An 18,859-nucleotide genomic window follows, 5' to 3' on the forward strand; every position below is an offset into this window, starting at 1 on the left:
AAGGACACAGGTGGACTACACTGATTAATCCACATTAAGTGATTTAAAAAACAACAACAAAACACTCTGTAGGACCAGACTTCTCACTCCTCCCTCACCCAAACAGGGATTGTTTCAAAGTTAAACAGCTGCCTGATTAATCATGGAGCGTGCTCTATAGCCATTATGGCTACTTATTGGACCATTCTATACACCCTTGAGAGGTCTGTTTCCTTGAACATTCCTTCTGAAGCACTCTCTTCAGGCCACAGTGTTCCGCTATAGATGACCATCATATTGAGATGAGCCCCACACATTACAATACACAATATCACAAAGGAAGATAGAGGAAGAATGTATTTTCTTAATGGAAATAAAATCCCTGGAACAGAGTAAACTGATATCTATAAATGCCCATCTGTCACAACATAAAAGCATAGTGTATTTATCATTGTCAAAGGCTACAAAGTACTTATTTTTTACAGCAATTTGAAGGTGGAAATTCTAATTGAAGAGGTAACATTTGGACACTTATGTTCTCATAAAATGCTTGGGTATACAAAGAAGAAATGTCCTGGCCTTGGAAGGCTAATTGAAACAAAGATCCACTAACTGCAGCTGGGCTAGTTATAACCTGAAAAGAATAAAAAGTGTCACCAGCTGAAAATCTGATGGAAACCTAACGAGTTCTGAAGAGAAATAATTTTTAAGTTTATACAATAGGAAATATTTGGTATTCACTTACAATGAGAGAAAACAAAAAATCCGATAGTTTTTGGTTACTTTAAAAATTCGTTAAATCTTTTTTTTTTGGCCTCCTTATTTATCACCCTAACCTACTCAAATTTGTGTAGGAAGCCATACAAGACAAAATTGCAAGTAGTTTAAACTGTATTATCAGCACCATACATTTCTAGTAATGGTCTGAATTCAAATCCATAGTGAAAACAAGCTGACTGGTTTAGCCCAGTGAAAGCAAATCATGCTTGTGAAGGAAGACTTAAGACTATAGTCTTAAAACCATCATTTGAAGACGTTTTTCCTCCTCATTGCTAGGCCAGTTTTCTGAGACCAAAGACAATTTCTTGTTGAAACAGATTTTGCCACTTTAAATATTAATGACCATCATAATCTTCTCACCCATTCATGTACTAGGGCAATAATTACTATCTGATGAACATGACAATTCTTAAACTGATCTAATATAGGTGCCATATATTCTTTGGGAGTCCTTGAATGGATAATGATGATTCTATCACCTAATATTGTTTTCTATGTGCCAGGTACTGATCTAAATTCTTGATTTATTAACTCATAAATTGGCACGTTCATGGAGGGAGACAGAAGTTAAGGAAAGCTACTAAGATCACAGAGCAAGTAAGAGCTGGAGCTAGGATTTGAACCTAGGCACTGACTCCATAGCTATCATGCTTCTCAACACTATGCTCCATGCTTCTCAACACTGTGCTAAGCTGCCTGCTGTATGTCTTGTTTTGACAAAGAACCAATTGCTGAACTTAAAGGAGGCATGTGGAATGCCTCTCCTTAAAAGCCTTATTTTCTTAAAAATAATCCCTTCGTTAAGACTTGTTTTAAATGCTTCTGATTTTACAAAAGTCCTTAATGTGTTGAAACTTATCTATTTATGAGTGAATAAATAAATGATGGGGCCTAACCCTGTCACCCAGGCTGGAATGCAGTGGTGTGATCATTGTGGCCTTGATCTCCTGGGCTCAAGGGATCCTCCTGCCTCAGCCTCCAGAGTAGCCGGGACTACAGGTGTGTGCCACACCTGGCTAATTTCTTGTAAAGATGGAGTCTCCCTATGTTGCCCAGGCTGGCCTTGAACTCCTGACCTTAAACAATCCTGCCTTGGCCTCCCCAAGTGCTGTGATTATAGGTATGAACCACCACGCCTGGCCCTATTTTTACTTTTAATTAATTAACTTTTCTAGAGACAGTGTCTTTCTCTGTTACCCAGGCTGGAGTGCAGCAGCACGATCTTGACTTACTGTAGCTTCCAACTCCTGGACTCAAGCAATCTACTCACCACAGCTTCCCAAGTAGTTAGGACTACAGGCATGCACCACTATGCCTGGCTAATTTTAAAAAAAAATTTTTTTGTACAGACCTGTGTTGCCTAGGCTGGTCTCAAACTCCTGGGCTTAAGTGATCTTCCTGCCTTGGCCTCCCAAATACTGGGATTATAGGTATGAGCTACCACACCCCGTTGAAATATTTTGTAATGTTGTTTGATACATTTTATTGAAACCTTTTATAATATAAATATTTTTAAAATAATATTTTACAAGTTGTTTGATATTTTATTAAAACTTTTTCATTCTACATTTCAAATTGAATCAGTAATTGTAAATGACAGCTTTATAGGGTGCTAAGTACAGTAACAGTTACATGTTTAACCTTTGCACATAAATCTGGTTTGAAAAAGATAATACATTAGTAAATAAGTACATATTTATCCCAATCTTTAAAAACTTTCATGAAACCTAGGATAAATGTATTGAAATTAGATTTCCTGGGCAGTACTAGAAATCTGTAAGGCTAAGGAATAGTCACAAAGAGGGAAGAAACTACAAAATGAGGACCTTAATTATGCTAGATAGGACAATCAGCTAGGCTGTCTGCATATATGATTTGTATACGAAGGCTGAAGCTCTTCTCCATATTTTAGTTTTTTTACACTCATCTTTATTACATCCTGATTTTCTAGCAAATACAATTAAAAACTCCTCCTGAGAGGAGTCCATAATAAAATGTGCACTACCTGTGTTACTAGTTTAATAAAATATCCAAATAACTAACCAATTTGTTTAAAAGTTATAGTAAGAAACTTATTAAAAACAAAAGACTATCTCTCTTCCAAATACAGGCCAATGTAAATGATTTTCAATACAGATAAACTCAATGTGGGAGTTACATTTGGTTAAATCTGGTGGTGCAAACTTCTAAGAAAATGATTACATGGCAGACCACGAGGATCAGCTGATTCTCTTCCGCAGCTGAACTATGTCAGATTCCCACAAGAAGAACTTCTCTCTTATTGAGGAGGCTCATTAGGAAAGGGTCCATTATCCATCCATCTGCTCACATAAAACCAGCTCCCTCCTGCTGACCCACTCTACCCTCACATTAAAAACTACAGGTAGTGTGCTTTTATGGCTTTTTCACTGGAGACCATAAGTTTGAGTTGAATTATTCAATGTGAGAGTCACGGTAAGAGAACGTGGATCTTTCTTATTCTTGTGAACTGTGACCTTTCCTTTCAAGGCTTCACCTGTAAAACAAAGGCAAAAATTGTTAAGAATTCAAGGAATACAGTGTAGCAGAAAAGTAAACAATGTATAACTAGCACTTCTTTTTATTGTGATGTTTTCCCACTTTTTAAACTTTATTTAAAGTTAATATTCATTTTCTTTTCTTTTTTTTTTTTAGACAGAGTCTCACTCTGTCACCCAGGCTGGAGTGTGGTGGTGTGATCTCAGCTCACTGCAATCTCCCAGGCTGGAGTGCAGTGGTGCAATCTCGGCTCACTGCAACCTCTGCCTCCTGGGTTCAAGAGATTTTCCTGCCTTAGCTTCCCGAATAGCTGGGACTACAGGCGCACGCCACCATGCCCAACTAATTTTTTATTTTTAGTAGAGATGGGGTTTCACCATGTTGGCCAGGCTGGTCTCGAACTCCTGACCTCAGGTGATCCACTCGCCTCAGCCTCCCAAAGTGCTGGGATTACAGGAACGAGCCACTGTGCCTAGCCAATATTCATTTTTTAGAGCAGCATTATGTTTCGTTAATTCTTTTTTTTTACGACAGAGTCTCTCTCTGTTGCCCAGGCTGGAGTGCAGTAGTACAATCTCAGTTGACTGCAACCTCCACCTCCAGTGTTCAAGTGATTTCTCCTGCCTCAGCCTCCCAAGTAGCTGGGATTATAGGCATGAGCCACCATGCCCTGCTAATTTTGTATTTTTAGTAGAGACAAGGTTTTGCCATTTTGGCCAGGCTGGTCTCGAACTCCTGACCTAGGTGATCCGCTCACCTACCTCTGCCTCCCAAAGTGCTGGGATTACAGGCGTAAGCCACTGCACCCAGCCCTGTTTCATTAATTTTTGAATGAAGTGAGAACTAACTACACACCACAGTGTCAAATCCTTGTGAAAGTGAGTAAAACTATTGTGGTCATAGAGGGTCAATGGAAGCATTTTACTGAACTTCTGAATATGAGGCCCTATGGTGGGTTCTGGGCATCTAGAAAAAAGATATGGTCCCTGCCCTCAGAGAGTTTGTGATCAGGGTGAAGAAAAAAGCTATACTAACAATTACACAATAGGCATGTGTCTAAAGTGTGCTGCAGGTGAGCACTGGGGATGGTTGGAAGGCAGTTAAAGGCAAGGTTTCACAAGAATTAATGAATTACCCAATGCCAGGGCTAAAGTCATGGTTAACCAGGCTTAAGGGATGTACATGTAATGGTATTTAAGGAAAACACATACACAGAACCTTCAGGAATGGCATTTTGAGGAACTGAAAATTATAGCTGGAAAAATGTAGAGGCACATGACAAGGCCATTGGCCATTAATGCACTGGTGCTGTAAAAGGGAAACATACCCATGTGAAACAGTGAACACACAAAAATTACTTATCTGTGCAAAGGCTGATTTCCTAAATTCCATATGTTCCGAATTTTTATCTATGTACTTTTCTAATTATAAATACTTCTCATTTAATTTTTCATTTATTTTAAAGAGCTGTTTAAAAAGTAACAAATTGCTAAGTTGTAGTTGATCACCATTCTTTGCTTAAATAATATTAAGATAACACCAAATAGTATCAGGAACAGCTTTAGCATCTGCATGGACACAACGAGGCTCCATATAATGACCAAGGAAATCTACATAAAACTATTGAAGTACTGAATCAATATCGTATTTAAAAACATACAAATTCCCCATATTCAAGGAAAATTATCTGAATGCTTTTTTTTTTTTTTTTTGAGATGGAGTCTCGCTCTGTCACCTAGGCTGGAGTGCAGTGGCGCGATCTCGGCTCACTGCAAGCTCCGCCTCCCGGGTTCACGCCATTCTCCTGCCTCAGCCTCTCCGAGTAGCTGGGACTACAGGCGCCCACCACCACGCCCGGCTAATTTTTTGTATTTTTAGTAGAGACGGGGTTTCACCGTGGTCTCGATCTCCTGACCTCGTGATCCGCCTGCCTCTGCTGGGATTATAAGCGTGAGCCACCGCGCCCGGCCTGAATGCTTTTCAAGATGGTAGTGAAATAACACGAGTAAAACATAACCACCTGTTATATTTATTTTCAGAATATAAAGATTCCATTACTGATACATTCTCTATATCTTTGCAAAAAAGGTGAGACTCATAGTTTAACACAAAATTAAGGAGTTGAATAATAGAAATAATGTGGCCCAAGGTGCAATCCATTCAACAAAATGTAACAATTTTTGTGTAGGTATATATGTTAATGTGTATATTTGACTTTAGCTTTTATATCTAACCTATTCCTCTATATTATTAAAATGATATAAAACTATCTCATATGACATGCTCACCAATAGCGGACATAATAAAGATTACCAGTCAGATAGTTCTACAAACTTTATGGAGTTCAGGTTAATCATTAGATAATTTATGCTTATATTTATTCAACACTTAGTTTGTGCTAGGCTCTACTCTAAGGTCTTTACATGATTTATCTCACTTAATGGTCACAAAATATTGCTATGAGGTAAGTGCATTTTCCTTACTCACAGATAAAGTTCAGAAAAGGTAAGTAATTTGCCCAAGGTCATCTGCCAGTTAGTGAAAGAACTAGGATTTTCAGCAAGGCAGTTTGATTCCAGAACCCAAGCTCCTCAACTATACTCTGGTGCTTCCCTATCTCTATCTAAAAAAGTGATGATTATAGCTTTAAATATACTATAATGAACTAGAAATGGCCTAAATTTTACTGCCCTGTGGGTTTTTTTTTTTTTTTTTTGGTAAAAATATTTACTTGTTTATAAACACAATTGATATGTAAGTTGATGTAACTATTATTCTATAATAACTCTAACTCTAATGAACAATGATACACATTTTCTTATCTAAGGCATTAACCTAGGGAAGAAATAAAAGATCATTAGTATATTGAACACATTTAAGATTTTCCTATTTTGACTTTTCTATTTTGGCTATTTTATTGCTTCTTTTTAAATCAACATTTAAAAACTTCTATTAAGTTATTTATTGACACCAAAGCTGGGAACAAACAGCCACATTATGATAAACTGACGATGTTTTTGTAAATACATGACAGAGAATACTAATTGCCAACTTGGTTATTGGGTTTAACTTACTGTTGTTGAATTGCCAACACTGAATCAACAAACTTGATTTTTTACAACACAGTGGCTTGTTAGTTCCTTTTTACTTACAAGCAGTATGTCTTACACAAATTACTTAATTTAGTTGCTGGTATAAAGTAGTTCACATATGAAAAGACAGATAATGGACACTTGAGATTCAAAAATAACAAAATGACCTCCAGAGACCCAACACAAAATAAGTATTCTATTAGATGTCCTAGTCAGGACATTAAAGTGTGGAGGGAAAAAGGATACAGATTGGGGGAGGGGAGATTAAAGTTTTCATTTGCATACTACCTGGTTTTATATATAGAAAATCCTGAAGCTATATGCAAAGAAAGCTACTAGAACTATTTATTGAAGTTTCAGCAAGGTCTTATGATTTAGGATCAAGGTATAAAAATTCTATTTCTACATACTAGCAATGAAGAATTTATATAACAGTACAAACAACAGCTTCAAAAAAGCATAAAGGCTGGGTGTGGTGGCTCATGCCTGTAATACCAGCACTTTGGGAGGCCAAGGTGGGCAGATCACTTGAGACAAGGAGTTCGAGACCAGCCTGGCCAACCTGGCAAAACTCTCTCTACTAAAAATACAAAAATTAGCCAGGCGTGTGGTGCACACCTGTAGTCTCAGTTACTTGGGAAGCTGAGGCACAGGATGGCCTGAACCCAGGAGGCGGTGGTTGCAGTGAGCAGAGATCACACCACTGCACTCCAGCCTGGGAGACAGAGCGTGTCTCAGTAGCTCTTGCTCTCACTCTCTCTCTCTCTCTCACAAACACAAACACACACATATAATACTTGAGATAAATGTAACAATATATGTCTGACTTACATAAACTACAAAACAACTCTAAAGATGGTCCACATAAATGGAGAGACCCACTCTCTCATGGGTGAAAGACTCCATGTTGTTAAGATGTCAATTTTCCCTAATCTGTTGATTTAACAAAATCCCAGTCAAAATCCTAACAGGCTTTTTTAGGCCAGAAATTAATGAGCTGATTTTAAAATTTATATGGCAATATAAAGGACCTAGAATAGCCAAAACAATTGTTTGTGTAAATCTTGCCATTTTGTTCTTTTTCAATCTTATAAAGACTGTCTTAAAGGCATAAGGACAGACATACAGATCCATGGGGGAAAATGAGAGCTCAGATGTAGATCTATATGCATATGGTCAATTAATTTTTGACAAGGGAGCCAAGGCGATTAAATCGGAAAAGGATAGCCTTTTTAAGAAATGACGATGGAGCAAGTGAATATACATTTGGGAAAAGATGAACTATTATTAACTTTTAAATTTAACTCAATTAGATGACCACCCAATTTGAAATCAAGCAAAATATCTGAGCAGAAATCTCACAAGAAGATATAAAAATGGCCAATACACATATGAAACAATGCTGAACATCACATCAGGCAAATGAAAACTACAAGCACAGCTATGACTACATACTCAATAAAATGGCTTAAAATACTGCATCTTTTTTTTTTTTTTTTTTTTTTTTTGAGACGGAGTCTCGCTCTGTCACCCAGGCTGGAGTGCAGTGGCGCAATCTCGGCTCACTGCAAGCTCCGCCTCCCGGGTTCACGCCATTCTCCTGCCTCAGCCTCTCCGAGTAGCTGGGACTACAGGCGCCCGCCACCGCGCCCGGCTAATTTTTTTGTATTTTTAGTAGAGACGGGGTTTCACCGTGGTCTCGATCTCCTGACCTTGTGATCCGCCCGCCTCGGCCTCCCAAAGTGCTGGGATTACAAGCGTGAGCCACTGTGCCCGGCCTACTGCATCTTTTTTATAAGTGTTAAAAATGATGTGGAACAACTAAATTCACAATGGTGCTAGCCCTAGGAATGTTAGATAGCATAGTCATTTTTTAAAAATTTGCCAGTTTCTTATAAATATACACTTACCATAAGACCCAGTAATTCTACTTCTAGGTACTTGCCCAAGAGAAATGAAAACATCTGTCTGCATCAAGACTTTTACATGAATATTCATAGTAACTTTATTCTTAATGGCCCCCAACTGAAAGCAATACAAAAGTCTAGCAGCAGGTGAATACCTAAGTGAATTGTGGCATGGCCAAAGGAATATTACTTGGCAATAAAAAGGAACAACCTAATTATAGATGAATCTAAAAAAAAAATGCCAAGAAAGCTAGAGTACATTCTGTATAATTCCATTGATAAAAATTCTAAAAAGGTAATACTAACATAATGACAAAGCCTATCAGTGACTGTCTTGGTCTGGGAATCACGGTTGGGGACTGACCATACAGGGAATTGAGGAAGAAACTTTTTGGAGTGATGGAAATAATCTGTATTTCCACAGTGGTATATGTAATTTTCAAAACTCACTGAGCCGTACAATCAAAATGTGTGAATTTTGATTATATGTAAAGTATTTGTTAAAAAATGTGCCTAGGAATAAATACAGACAAATGAAATGTAGAGAAATCAGAAGATCAATTATGAAGATTCAGTACGTAGTAAGTGGAGCATTTTAAGTCACAGAGGAAAGGATTCAATAAATTGTACAAAAGCGGTAATATAATCTTTTAAAGGATGAAACCAAAGCCAGAAACCAAAAGCAAAAGGTTGACAGATGTGACTATAAAAAATGAAAAAAATTCTATAAAGCAAGATCGTTTAAAGAAAGAAAAGCAAATTAAAGCAGTTATTTTTCACTTCTTTGTGGAACAAGTATTTAAGTCTGAATTTTGAATTGATTCTTTAGGATGGATTATCAGAAGTATAACTCCTTCATAAAAGGTATGAAATATATTGCAGTGTTACATTCCTGCCATCTTCATCAACAAAAGAGTAAATGAAAACAACCACCAAAACGTGATTGCTCTGATTTGTATTTCAAATCAGAGGAGATAAGTACTATTTAATTTATTTAACTACCATCTAAAATATCTGGTGTATTTACCTTACTGCTTTTCTCATTGAAGTAGATGAGGTATTGCTAGTAAATATTTCATTTTCGTACATTTGTACTGACGGTTGCTGCTCTTTCATTTACATTGCATTTTGAGTGTTAAAAATATGTAAGCTGTCTTGTTTATAAAAGTCCTTTTCAATCCTTAGTGTAAGTCAAAATAGAAATGTTCCATGGTGCTTATAAATCTGGTTATCATCTTCATTTCAGGATCAAAGGATGTACCTATAAGAGTTCTATGCATTCCTCAGTTTAGAAATAAAAAGCCCCAGTCAAAATGAATTAGTAATGGATATTTGTTAATTTTTCACAAAAGAAAAAATTTTAAGCATCACTATAGCAGCTGAAAAATTAACATAATGTCATATATATAAGCTGATGCTGATAACTATGACTTTCATTTCTTAAAATGAAATACAGGTAAATCTTTTCCATAATCATAATTTCAAAGATGAGGGTGCACAGACACTCATTTAAGATAATTAAATAGCATGAAGGGTCACAGTAATAAATACATAATTCACATTGCTGATCTCCCTTCAATTGTTCAGACCTAACTAAAGTGCCAAGGCAGTGGCTATAATACCAGAATGAATCAGAGTAATTAATCAGTGTCAAACAGATATAAAATGACTGATGTTGTTAAGTTGTGTGCACTGTGGTGAGAGCTGGAAGGAACACTCTGGAGCTGAGCCGCATGGACTTGTTTTTTATCATCAGCAGACGGCTGTTAGTATACCACAAAGCAGTGCCATAGTTCAAGAACAAAACTGACTTCATTTTAATTGTTACAGTGTATTTTTTAGAATTAATTTCTTCCGGAGCAATGAAACTTCATTTCCCCACAAAAAGGAAAGAAAAACACAACAAATCATGATTAATTGTTGTCAAAGCTTAGAGTTTAAAAATGAAAGAAAAAACTGATTGTCTATCATATAAAAGCTTACTATGTACTGTATGGATAAATAGAAATAGCCTGATTTTATATTTTCAAAGCCAAATCACACTAAAAAGATTTGAATTTTAAAGTGCTGCCGTATTTACTTACAATAAAAGTTTGTACAATAAAACTGTACACGAATTGTAAAGGGAAAACCCACCCTGAATTTAAACTTTCAGTGTCCTCACCTAGGCAAAATAACTCTATAGTTCCATTTACAATATTTTACTTATCTTGTCATATTACCTTCTGGACACTAAAATAAGCTTTACATACAGTAATTTTTCCAAACTAGACTCACAGCTTCATTTATTTTTATCTAAAAATCTTACAGTACATTGAGTCAAAAGCTACTTTTAGTTTCAATATAACTATAGAGAACTCTCTTTCAGCCACACCAAGGTGAGTTTGAACACTAACCTGCTCAAGTGCAATAGTATGATGAAATTTCTGTAACACCGGAGTTGGCAAAATCGGCCATCCAAATATGGACACTAGATGACCTTGGCATAGTGTTACCCAGGTGATGGAGAAAATTAGATTTCAATGACAATATATATTATTGTACTTATTCATTTATTCAGCAGAATATGTCAAATACTACATCACATCAAGAAGGAATGAGGGAGGCACACTAAGATGGTGAACTTCTATTAGAACTCCAGCACACTAAGATGTTGTAACAAATGTGTATATGAATTTATCTGGGGAATCAAGAAAGGGAACAATTAGCTCTGAAGACATTTAAATTTTACAGAAATTAGCTATGTCATGAAGGATAAGTCGGAATTTATCAAGTGAAAGAGGTCAAAACAACCTTCTAGGTAGAAAAACATCTTGGACAAAAGCAAGAAAAAAAAGAAAAGTTAGCTTAAAAATGTGCAATCTGTACAACTGGAGTATATGAGCTTACCTGGGGTTATGAAACGATGGGGTTGGAAATGATGAAAAACCAGAGTCAGACTGCAAAGGGCCATGGTAAGGAGTCTATTTTATCCTGAAGATATTGACTGTCCAGTGAGAAGTTTAAAACTAAATTTATGGCATTACTTACATAAAATGTGTTCGAATATTGCCACTATCTTAGTTTCATAAACCACCCCAAAGTCTCAAATATTATATCTTCCAGAAGTTTTACAGTCTAAGCTTTTAGATTTGTATCTATGATCCACTTAGTTTTTATGTATGTTAGTTTTTGGATATGGTGTGAAGAATCATTTTCACAAATATTTACTTGTTCTAGCACCATTTCAAAAGATCACCCTTTCCCCATTAATCAACACTGCCCCTTTGTAAAAATTTAATTATACAAGAGCAGGTCTATTTCTGGATTATTTGTTATACTGACTTACATGGCTGTAACAAACACCACTACTATACTGCCTAGATTAATATAACCTTTTGGTAAGTTTAGAAATAACACAGCATAAAGATCCCAATGTGGTTCTTCCTCAATTATTTTGGCTTTTGATTTCTATATAACTTTTAGAATCAGCCCATTAATTTCTACAAAACTGAGATTTTGACTGAGATTGCACTGAATTAATAAAGGAAATTCTTCTATGAAGAAGTAACACTGTAACAGTATTAAGTGTTCCAATTCAGAGTATATCTCTCTATTATTTAGGTTTTCTTTAATTTCTCTCAGCAATGTTCTATAAATGTACAAGTTTTGCATATATTTTGTTGAATTTATTCCTAAGGTTTTAATTTTTCTTGATGCTGCTATAAATGGTGTTGTTTTTTAAATCATAAGTTCAATCATTCATTGCTCCTCCAGGAGCTCTCGCTGTCTGTGCTGATCCCTGTCTAGTTTCAGGCTATCTGGATTCCAGGCTGGGGGATATTGGAGGAAAACATACATTTACCATAAGTTTGCTGGTACTTAGAATTCTGGTCTTCTCCTCCCATTTATTTGCTATTACTTTTCAGAGATCTTGATGTCTGCTCCATGCACTCTGGTTTTATAGCTATATTTGGTGGGAAAAATTGGATAGAATGTGCTATTATCACCTTACCCAGGAATGGAATTTCAGTGCCTTTATATTTAAAGTGTGTTTCCTGGAGGCAACATTTAGTTTTATTCAGTCTATTTCCGCGTTTTAATTGGCATTTTCCAGATCCTTCATGTTTAATGTAATTATCAGTCTATTTAAGTCTGAATTTAAGTCTATCATCTTACCATTTGTTTTCTATTTGTTCATCTGTTTGTGTCCTTTTCCCCGTCTTCTTCTTTAAAAAAATTTAATTTTTTTTTAGAGACAGGACTTTGCTCTGCACCCAGGCTGAAGTATAGTGATGCAATCATAGCTCACCACACCCTGGACCTCCTGGGCTCAAGCAATCCTCCTGCCTCAGCCTCCTGTGTAGCTCAGACTAGTTATGTGCCACCACACTTGGCTAATTTAAAAAATTTTTTTTCTTTAGAGACAGGGTCTTGCTTTGTTGCCCAGGCTGGTCTCAAACTCTTGGCCTCAGCGATCCTGCTGCCTTGGCCTCCCAATGTGCTGGGATTACAGGCATGAACTACCATGCCTGGCCCCTATCTTCTTTTGAATTGGGTACTTTTTTCAGGATTCCATTCTGTCTCCAGTATGGAGATTGTCTTCAGTAAATTATTAGCTATAGTTTGTGGTTTAATTTTAAATTTATTAGCTGTTGCTTTAGGGTTTACAATGTACATACTTAACTGCTTCACATACAGTGTAAATATTTCTATTTTATCATTAACTTCCTTGGTTATCATTGCCATATATTTCACTTCTCCATATGTTTTAAACCTACAATACATTATTTTGCTTTAGTCAATGATCATTTAAGAAATGAAGAAATGAAAAAATAAAGCTTTTTAATGTGATCACACATTTACCATTTCTGGCATTTTCCACTGCTTTGTTAAGATCCAAGTTTCCATTTGGTGACATTTTGTTTCCTCTTGAACTTACTTTAATACATGTCTTATATTTCCAGTCTGCTGAAAATAAATTCGTTCAGCGTTTTTCTTCTGAAAAAGTCTTCATTTAGTTTCATTACAGAACATATTTCTTGTAGATACAGAATCTAGGTTGCCAGTTTCAATACTTCAAAATGTCATTCAATTAATCATCTTGCCTACATAGTTTTTGATGAATATTCTTTTAGACAAGAGCCTTGCTCTGTTGCCCAGGCAGGAGTGCAGTGGTGCAATCTCAGATCACTGCAACCTCTGCCTCCTGGGTCGAAACAATTCTCGTGCCTTGGCCTCCCGAATAGCTGGGATTACAGGTGCATGCCACCACGTCCAGCTAATTTTTTGTATTTTGAGTAGAGATGGGATTCCGCCATGTTGCCCATGCCTGTCTCGGACTTCTGAGCTCAGACAATCTGCCTGCCTCGGCCTCTCAAAGTGCTAGGATTACAGGCATGAGCAATCACGCCCGGCCAGTTTTTGATGAATATTCTAAGGTTATTTCTTTTTTGTTCTCTATATGTTGTTTCCTTTTACTCTGGCTTATGTTAAAATTTTAAAAAGTTATCACTGTTAGTTTGATATGTTTTGGTGTTTTGAGTTTATCCTTCAGGTTAATTGAGTTTCTTCAATGTGTAGCTTGTATCAAATGTACTTCCTGTTGCATCGCCTCACCTTACCCTATTCCTCCCTCAGCTTCTTCCAAGGACTAGGATAGAGTGCTTGGTATTTCCCCATAGGCTACTGTGGATATGTTTATTTTAAATATGTTTCTCCTCCTTTATTTTGGATACATTTTATTGCTATATATTCAAGTTCACTGATCTTTTCTTCTGCCTTTAATTCCATCAAATGACATTTCACTTTAAATGTCTTCTTATATTCTCTTCGCTATGTTCACATAAGCATAGTTATAACATTTTTTTCAACATGCTTGTCTGCTAATTTCATCACTTCTGGGTCTGTTCCTATCAGACATTTTCCTGCGCCCAATGTTTAGTTGAATGTATCCATTCTGTTTTCCTTTGTGGCTACTTAGTTGCAGCTTAGTTCCTTTCCCTTCAAGGCTTGTTTTTAAGATTTGTTAAGGAGGATCTAGACAGCCTTGCAGCCCTGTGTGAACTGAGAACTCTTTGGTACACATTTGCTCCAACTACTTTGCCTGACCTTGTGCATTTAATCCTACATATACACATCTTATTACTCGTGTAAAACTCCAGGAGTCCCTCCTATAGATCTTTTTGAGCTTGTTTTCTGATGAGCTTACCCTCTTCAGTACTCTGCTCTGCAACTTCCCAGCATCTATTAATCAATGCTACCATCAAAGGCTTAGCAGGATTCAGAAAAAAAAAAAAGTTACACTTACTTACATGATCCTTTCTTTATACTCCCATAACTAAGAAATGACTATTTTTCCAACTGTAAAATTTCCTTTTAAAATCTTTTTTCAGTTTGTACTCTCTTAGGGGATTCTAATATTTTGTGATATATTGGTCTTACTATTTAGATACAAATGCATACACCACAGTAGTAAAAGAAACATAGGTGGTGCCAGCGGGCAACATTTGCATCATACACCTCCTTCATGATATTCTATAAATACCTAAGAGCAAAGCACAAACCAGTTACTCTAAGGATTACTGGGTAAAGAACAGTTAGGATTTTAAAACTTCACTAGTCATCAAACAATATTTTGTTGTAATGAAGCAGCAGAAAATTTTGAGAATCAAAATCAAATGCTATCTTAAATCTCCCTCACGATTAAAACATGAACTAGTACTGCCTTTAAAACTCTAGTACTAAGATGACAGACAAAATGGCTACAATGAAGGAAAAAAAGCAACATTTTCAAGTTTCCAAACATCAATCCAAATACCAGAGCTACAGAAAAACAAAAACGAGGCTAAAAGGACCTCATTTGGGTTTGCCTCATTTCAGTTTTGCTGTGCTGAAGCTTTCTGCAGACAGAGAAAATGACACCATCAAGGTTTTATTTCCATATCACTTGCAACTTCAAAGTGAGAAAATGACAAGGTGCTGCTTCAATCTGATATTTATTTGCATCTATTAAACTCAATTTATGTATCAACAGTGAAACTGAAGCTACAGAATTTATGAAATATTTAAAAGAGATTGATAACCACCTGGTAACTGTAATATTGACCCCACCACTCAGCTTTGTAAAATCTTAGTATTCTATCAGAGTTCCTCCAATTTTTTTTTACAAAGTTTTCTTTTATATGACATTGACCCCCCCACACCCCAGTTGTAGCCTGCCCTAATCCTATTTCTATCCAGAGGTAACCACTATGCTGAATCTGAGTTGTCTGTTTCATATTTGTATTAGATATGTGTATGTATGGTTGTTTACATGTTTTAAAAGTTCATATAAATGGTATCTTGTCAGACTCATTCTGCAATTTTCTTTTTTGCTCAATGTTGCCTCCCCTACATTAACTCCCCAAGAGATAGGGTCTCACTATGTCGCCCCAGCTGGAGTAAAGCAGCTCAATCACAGCTCACTGCAGCCTCAAACTCCTGGGCTCAAGGGAACTTCTGGCCTCAGCCTCCTAAGTAGCAGGGACTATAGGTGTGTGTCACCATGCCCGGCTTCAATGTTGTTTTTGATGGAAACATACATACATAACTTACCTGCTCTAGATACTACTCTATGCAACTACCACATTTATTTATCCATCTTCTGCTGATGGACAATTAAGGTTATTTCCAATTTTTCCCTTCTACAAACCATGCTGCTATAAAGATTTTTACATATGTTGTGGGAGAGACTGTTTAGAATACATGCCTAGGAAAAAACTGCTTGGCTGTAGGGATGGTACATCTATACTTAGCTTGATAGTATCAAACTGTTCTCGAAAGTTGTACTAATTAAAAGCCAGCAAAAGGCAATGAAAGCTCCATTTGGCCACATTATTGCCAGCACTTGACGTTGTTAAACTTTATGTATTTTCTTCCCCCAAATGATGGACAAGAAACAGCATCTCATGGTTTCAGTTAGCCTTTTCCTGAGTTATTGGTGAAGTTGGATTTTTTTCACTGAAGCTTGTTATACATTCAGCTTTCGTGCCCTCAGGAGGTTTTCAGAGAAGGTGGTACAAGAAGACTTACATGTAGTATGCAGTTTAAATTTTTAAATCTCATAATCAAATTCTAACTTTTAGAGTGAAATGTATAGGTATGTCAGAACTATAGGTGCTAATGTAAGTGAACAATCAATGAGTTTTTAAAATAAAAAATAGAATCTGATTAGCCCTTGAATACTGCATAAGATTTGGATAGGTAGGGAAGAGACAGTGGAGAGAATGCTAACACAAATACATTTTGCATGCAATAACTTTTTCTCTTTTTTTGAGACACGGTCTTGCTGTGTCACCCAGGCTGGAGTGCAGTGGTATGATCATAGCTCACTGCTGACTCAAGCAAGCCTCCTGCCTCAGCCTCCAAGCAGCTAAGACTATAGACTACACTATGCCCACCTAATTTTTATTGTTTTGTAGAGATAGGGTCTTGCTATGTTGCTTGGGCTGGTTTAAACTGGCCTCGGCTGGCTGCGGTGGCTGATGCCTGTAATCCCAGCACTTTGGAAGGCCGAGGTGGGCAGATCACCTGAGGTCAGGGGTTTGAGACCAGCCTAGCCAATGTGGTGAAACCCCATTTCTACTAAAAGTATAAAAATTAGCTGGGCATGGTGGCGCCAGCTACTTGGGAGGCTGAGGCAGAAGAATTGCTTGAACCCAGGAGGTGGAGGTTGCAGTGAGCCGAGATGGTGCCACTGCACTCCAGCCTGGGGAACAAGAGTGGAACTCCGTCTCAAAAAAGAAAAAACAAAACCCAAAACTGGCCTCAAGTTATCCTCCTGCCTCAGCCTCCCAAAGTGGCTTATTACAGGCACAAGCCACTGTGCCTCGCCTACAATAACTACTGAATGAAATTGTCTTTAACTTTTATTTTATTGGTGATATTTCTCTTTAGTCACTTGAAGAAAGAAAATATTTTTAGTTACATTTGTAACTTATTAAATACTAATTATTGCCAAAAGTTTTCTGAATTATTTTGTGATACTTTAAGAGCTAGGTAATCTTATTTATTTTAGTTGGCAGAAATTAGACTTAAATATTTTTCTTAAATTACATCTTTAATTAAATGACAAGTCATCTAAAATTTATGTAGGTGGTAAGCTCTAAAAACATCTTTTAACATTTGTTATATTGCTTCAAATATATTGTGCAGGCCAGGCGCAGTGGCTCACACCTGTAATCCCAGCACTTTGGGGGGCCGAGGCAGGTGGATCACTTGAGGTCAGGAGTTGCGGACCAACATGATGAAACCCTATCTCTACTAAAAATACAAACATTAGCTGGGTGTGGTAGTGCGTGCCTGTAATCCCAAGTACTTGGGAGGCTGAGGCAGGAGAATTGCTTGAACCCAGGGGATGGAGGTTGCAGTGAGCCGAGATCATGTCACTGTTCTCTAGCCTGGGTGAGACAGCGAGACACTGTCTCAAAAAACAAATATAGTGTGCACATAAAAAGTGGTTGTAAAATGAATATCATTTACTTCAGAATGAATAAGATACTTTCCCCCCTACTATTCTTTCTCACCTGCTTTAACTGAAAATGGTTTTTCCAGTAGAAATACTGTTTGTTTCCAGTGTGTTTTGGTGCTCTGAGGGCCCGTAGAGAACACGACCTGAATTGGTAAAGTTCAAAAGTATTTGATGAAGTACAAGATTTTTAAGATCATGGTACATTAATCTACGACATCAAACACAAGCCCCAATTGCTTACAGCAGCAAAACGCTTATGATTAAACACCTTGGGGCACAAAATAAAATATAATATACTTCTGTAATAATTAATTCTTATGAGATAACTCATGATACTTACCCTGTTGTGGCAATTCTTCTCAAAATATATATCAAAGTAGCCAGCAATTGCCTGTTTTTTAAAAAAAGAAATATAAATGCTTACTAAATGAATTACATAATGTAATAACTAATTATTGTCTCAAGACATGGCAAAAATGATAAACCATTTCAGAGACTAAATACCTCTTAAACTCAATATTTTTCCTGGAAAAGATGTTATAAGTAAAAACAAAGTAATGTAATTTGGCTTTTCCTCACAGAAACAACATAGTAAAGGTAATAAGGCTAATCAAATAATCAGTATGTTTTATTAGAGAAATAATCATGCTAGACCACTGAAAGGTGAACACACATGGAAAGAGAGACTCAGCTGGCCCCTCACTGAGCCTCACTCGCCAACTGAGATGTCCACCCACGCATTAGGCTATCTTGACTTCTCCAGCTGTAGTCAAGCATTCAGACAACTGCACCAGCATGAAAGATGCCAGGAAAGACCAGCAGGTGCACTACTCAGTTAAGTCCAGTCAGGATTGCAGAATCGGAAACAAACAGATATAAATGGTTTGGGCTTCAAGCTAGAGTTTTGAGATGGGTTATTATACAGCAATAAATAATTAAAACATGCTCTTTTATACAAAGCCAGTTCATTTAATTTCTTCTAGTCCAGTATATCTGTTTTTAAGTACTATGAATATTTTTGTGATGAAATAAAGATGTTTAAAATGTTACTTATTTTTTTTTCCTGAAAAAATGAAAAATAGTACTCAAATCTT

The 18,859-nt window shown here is 36.7% G+C and overlaps 1 protein-coding gene across 2 annotated transcripts in view; it reads right to left on the reverse strand.

Annotated features, from left to right (window-relative positions):
* Window positions 1-318: 318 nt before the first annotated feature.
* PRMT3 (protein arginine methyltransferase 3) overlaps window positions 319-18,859 on the reverse strand; it is a 127,650-nt gene continuing 109,109 nt past the window's right edge. For both annotated transcript variants that reach the window (XM_032166407.2, XM_058446547.1), the window contains 3 exons: window positions 18,106-18,156; window positions 17,821-17,908; window positions 319-3,274 (listed from right to left, as the gene is read on the reverse strand). In XM_032166407.2, coding sequence (XP_032022298.1) covers window positions 3,165-3,274; window positions 17,821-17,908; window positions 18,106-18,156 — 249 coding nt within the window. In that variant the 3' untranslated portion in view covers window positions 319-3,164. The remainder of the gene's footprint in view (window positions 3,275-17,820; window positions 17,909-18,105; window positions 18,157-18,859) is intronic.

Source organism: Hylobates moloch, unplaced genomic scaffold (genome assembly GCF_009828535.3).
Source record: "Hylobates moloch isolate HMO894 unplaced genomic scaffold, HMol_V3 SCAFFOLD_11, whole genome shotgun sequence".
Taxonomy (NCBI): domain Eukaryota; kingdom Metazoa; phylum Chordata; class Mammalia; order Primates; family Hylobatidae; genus Hylobates; species Hylobates moloch.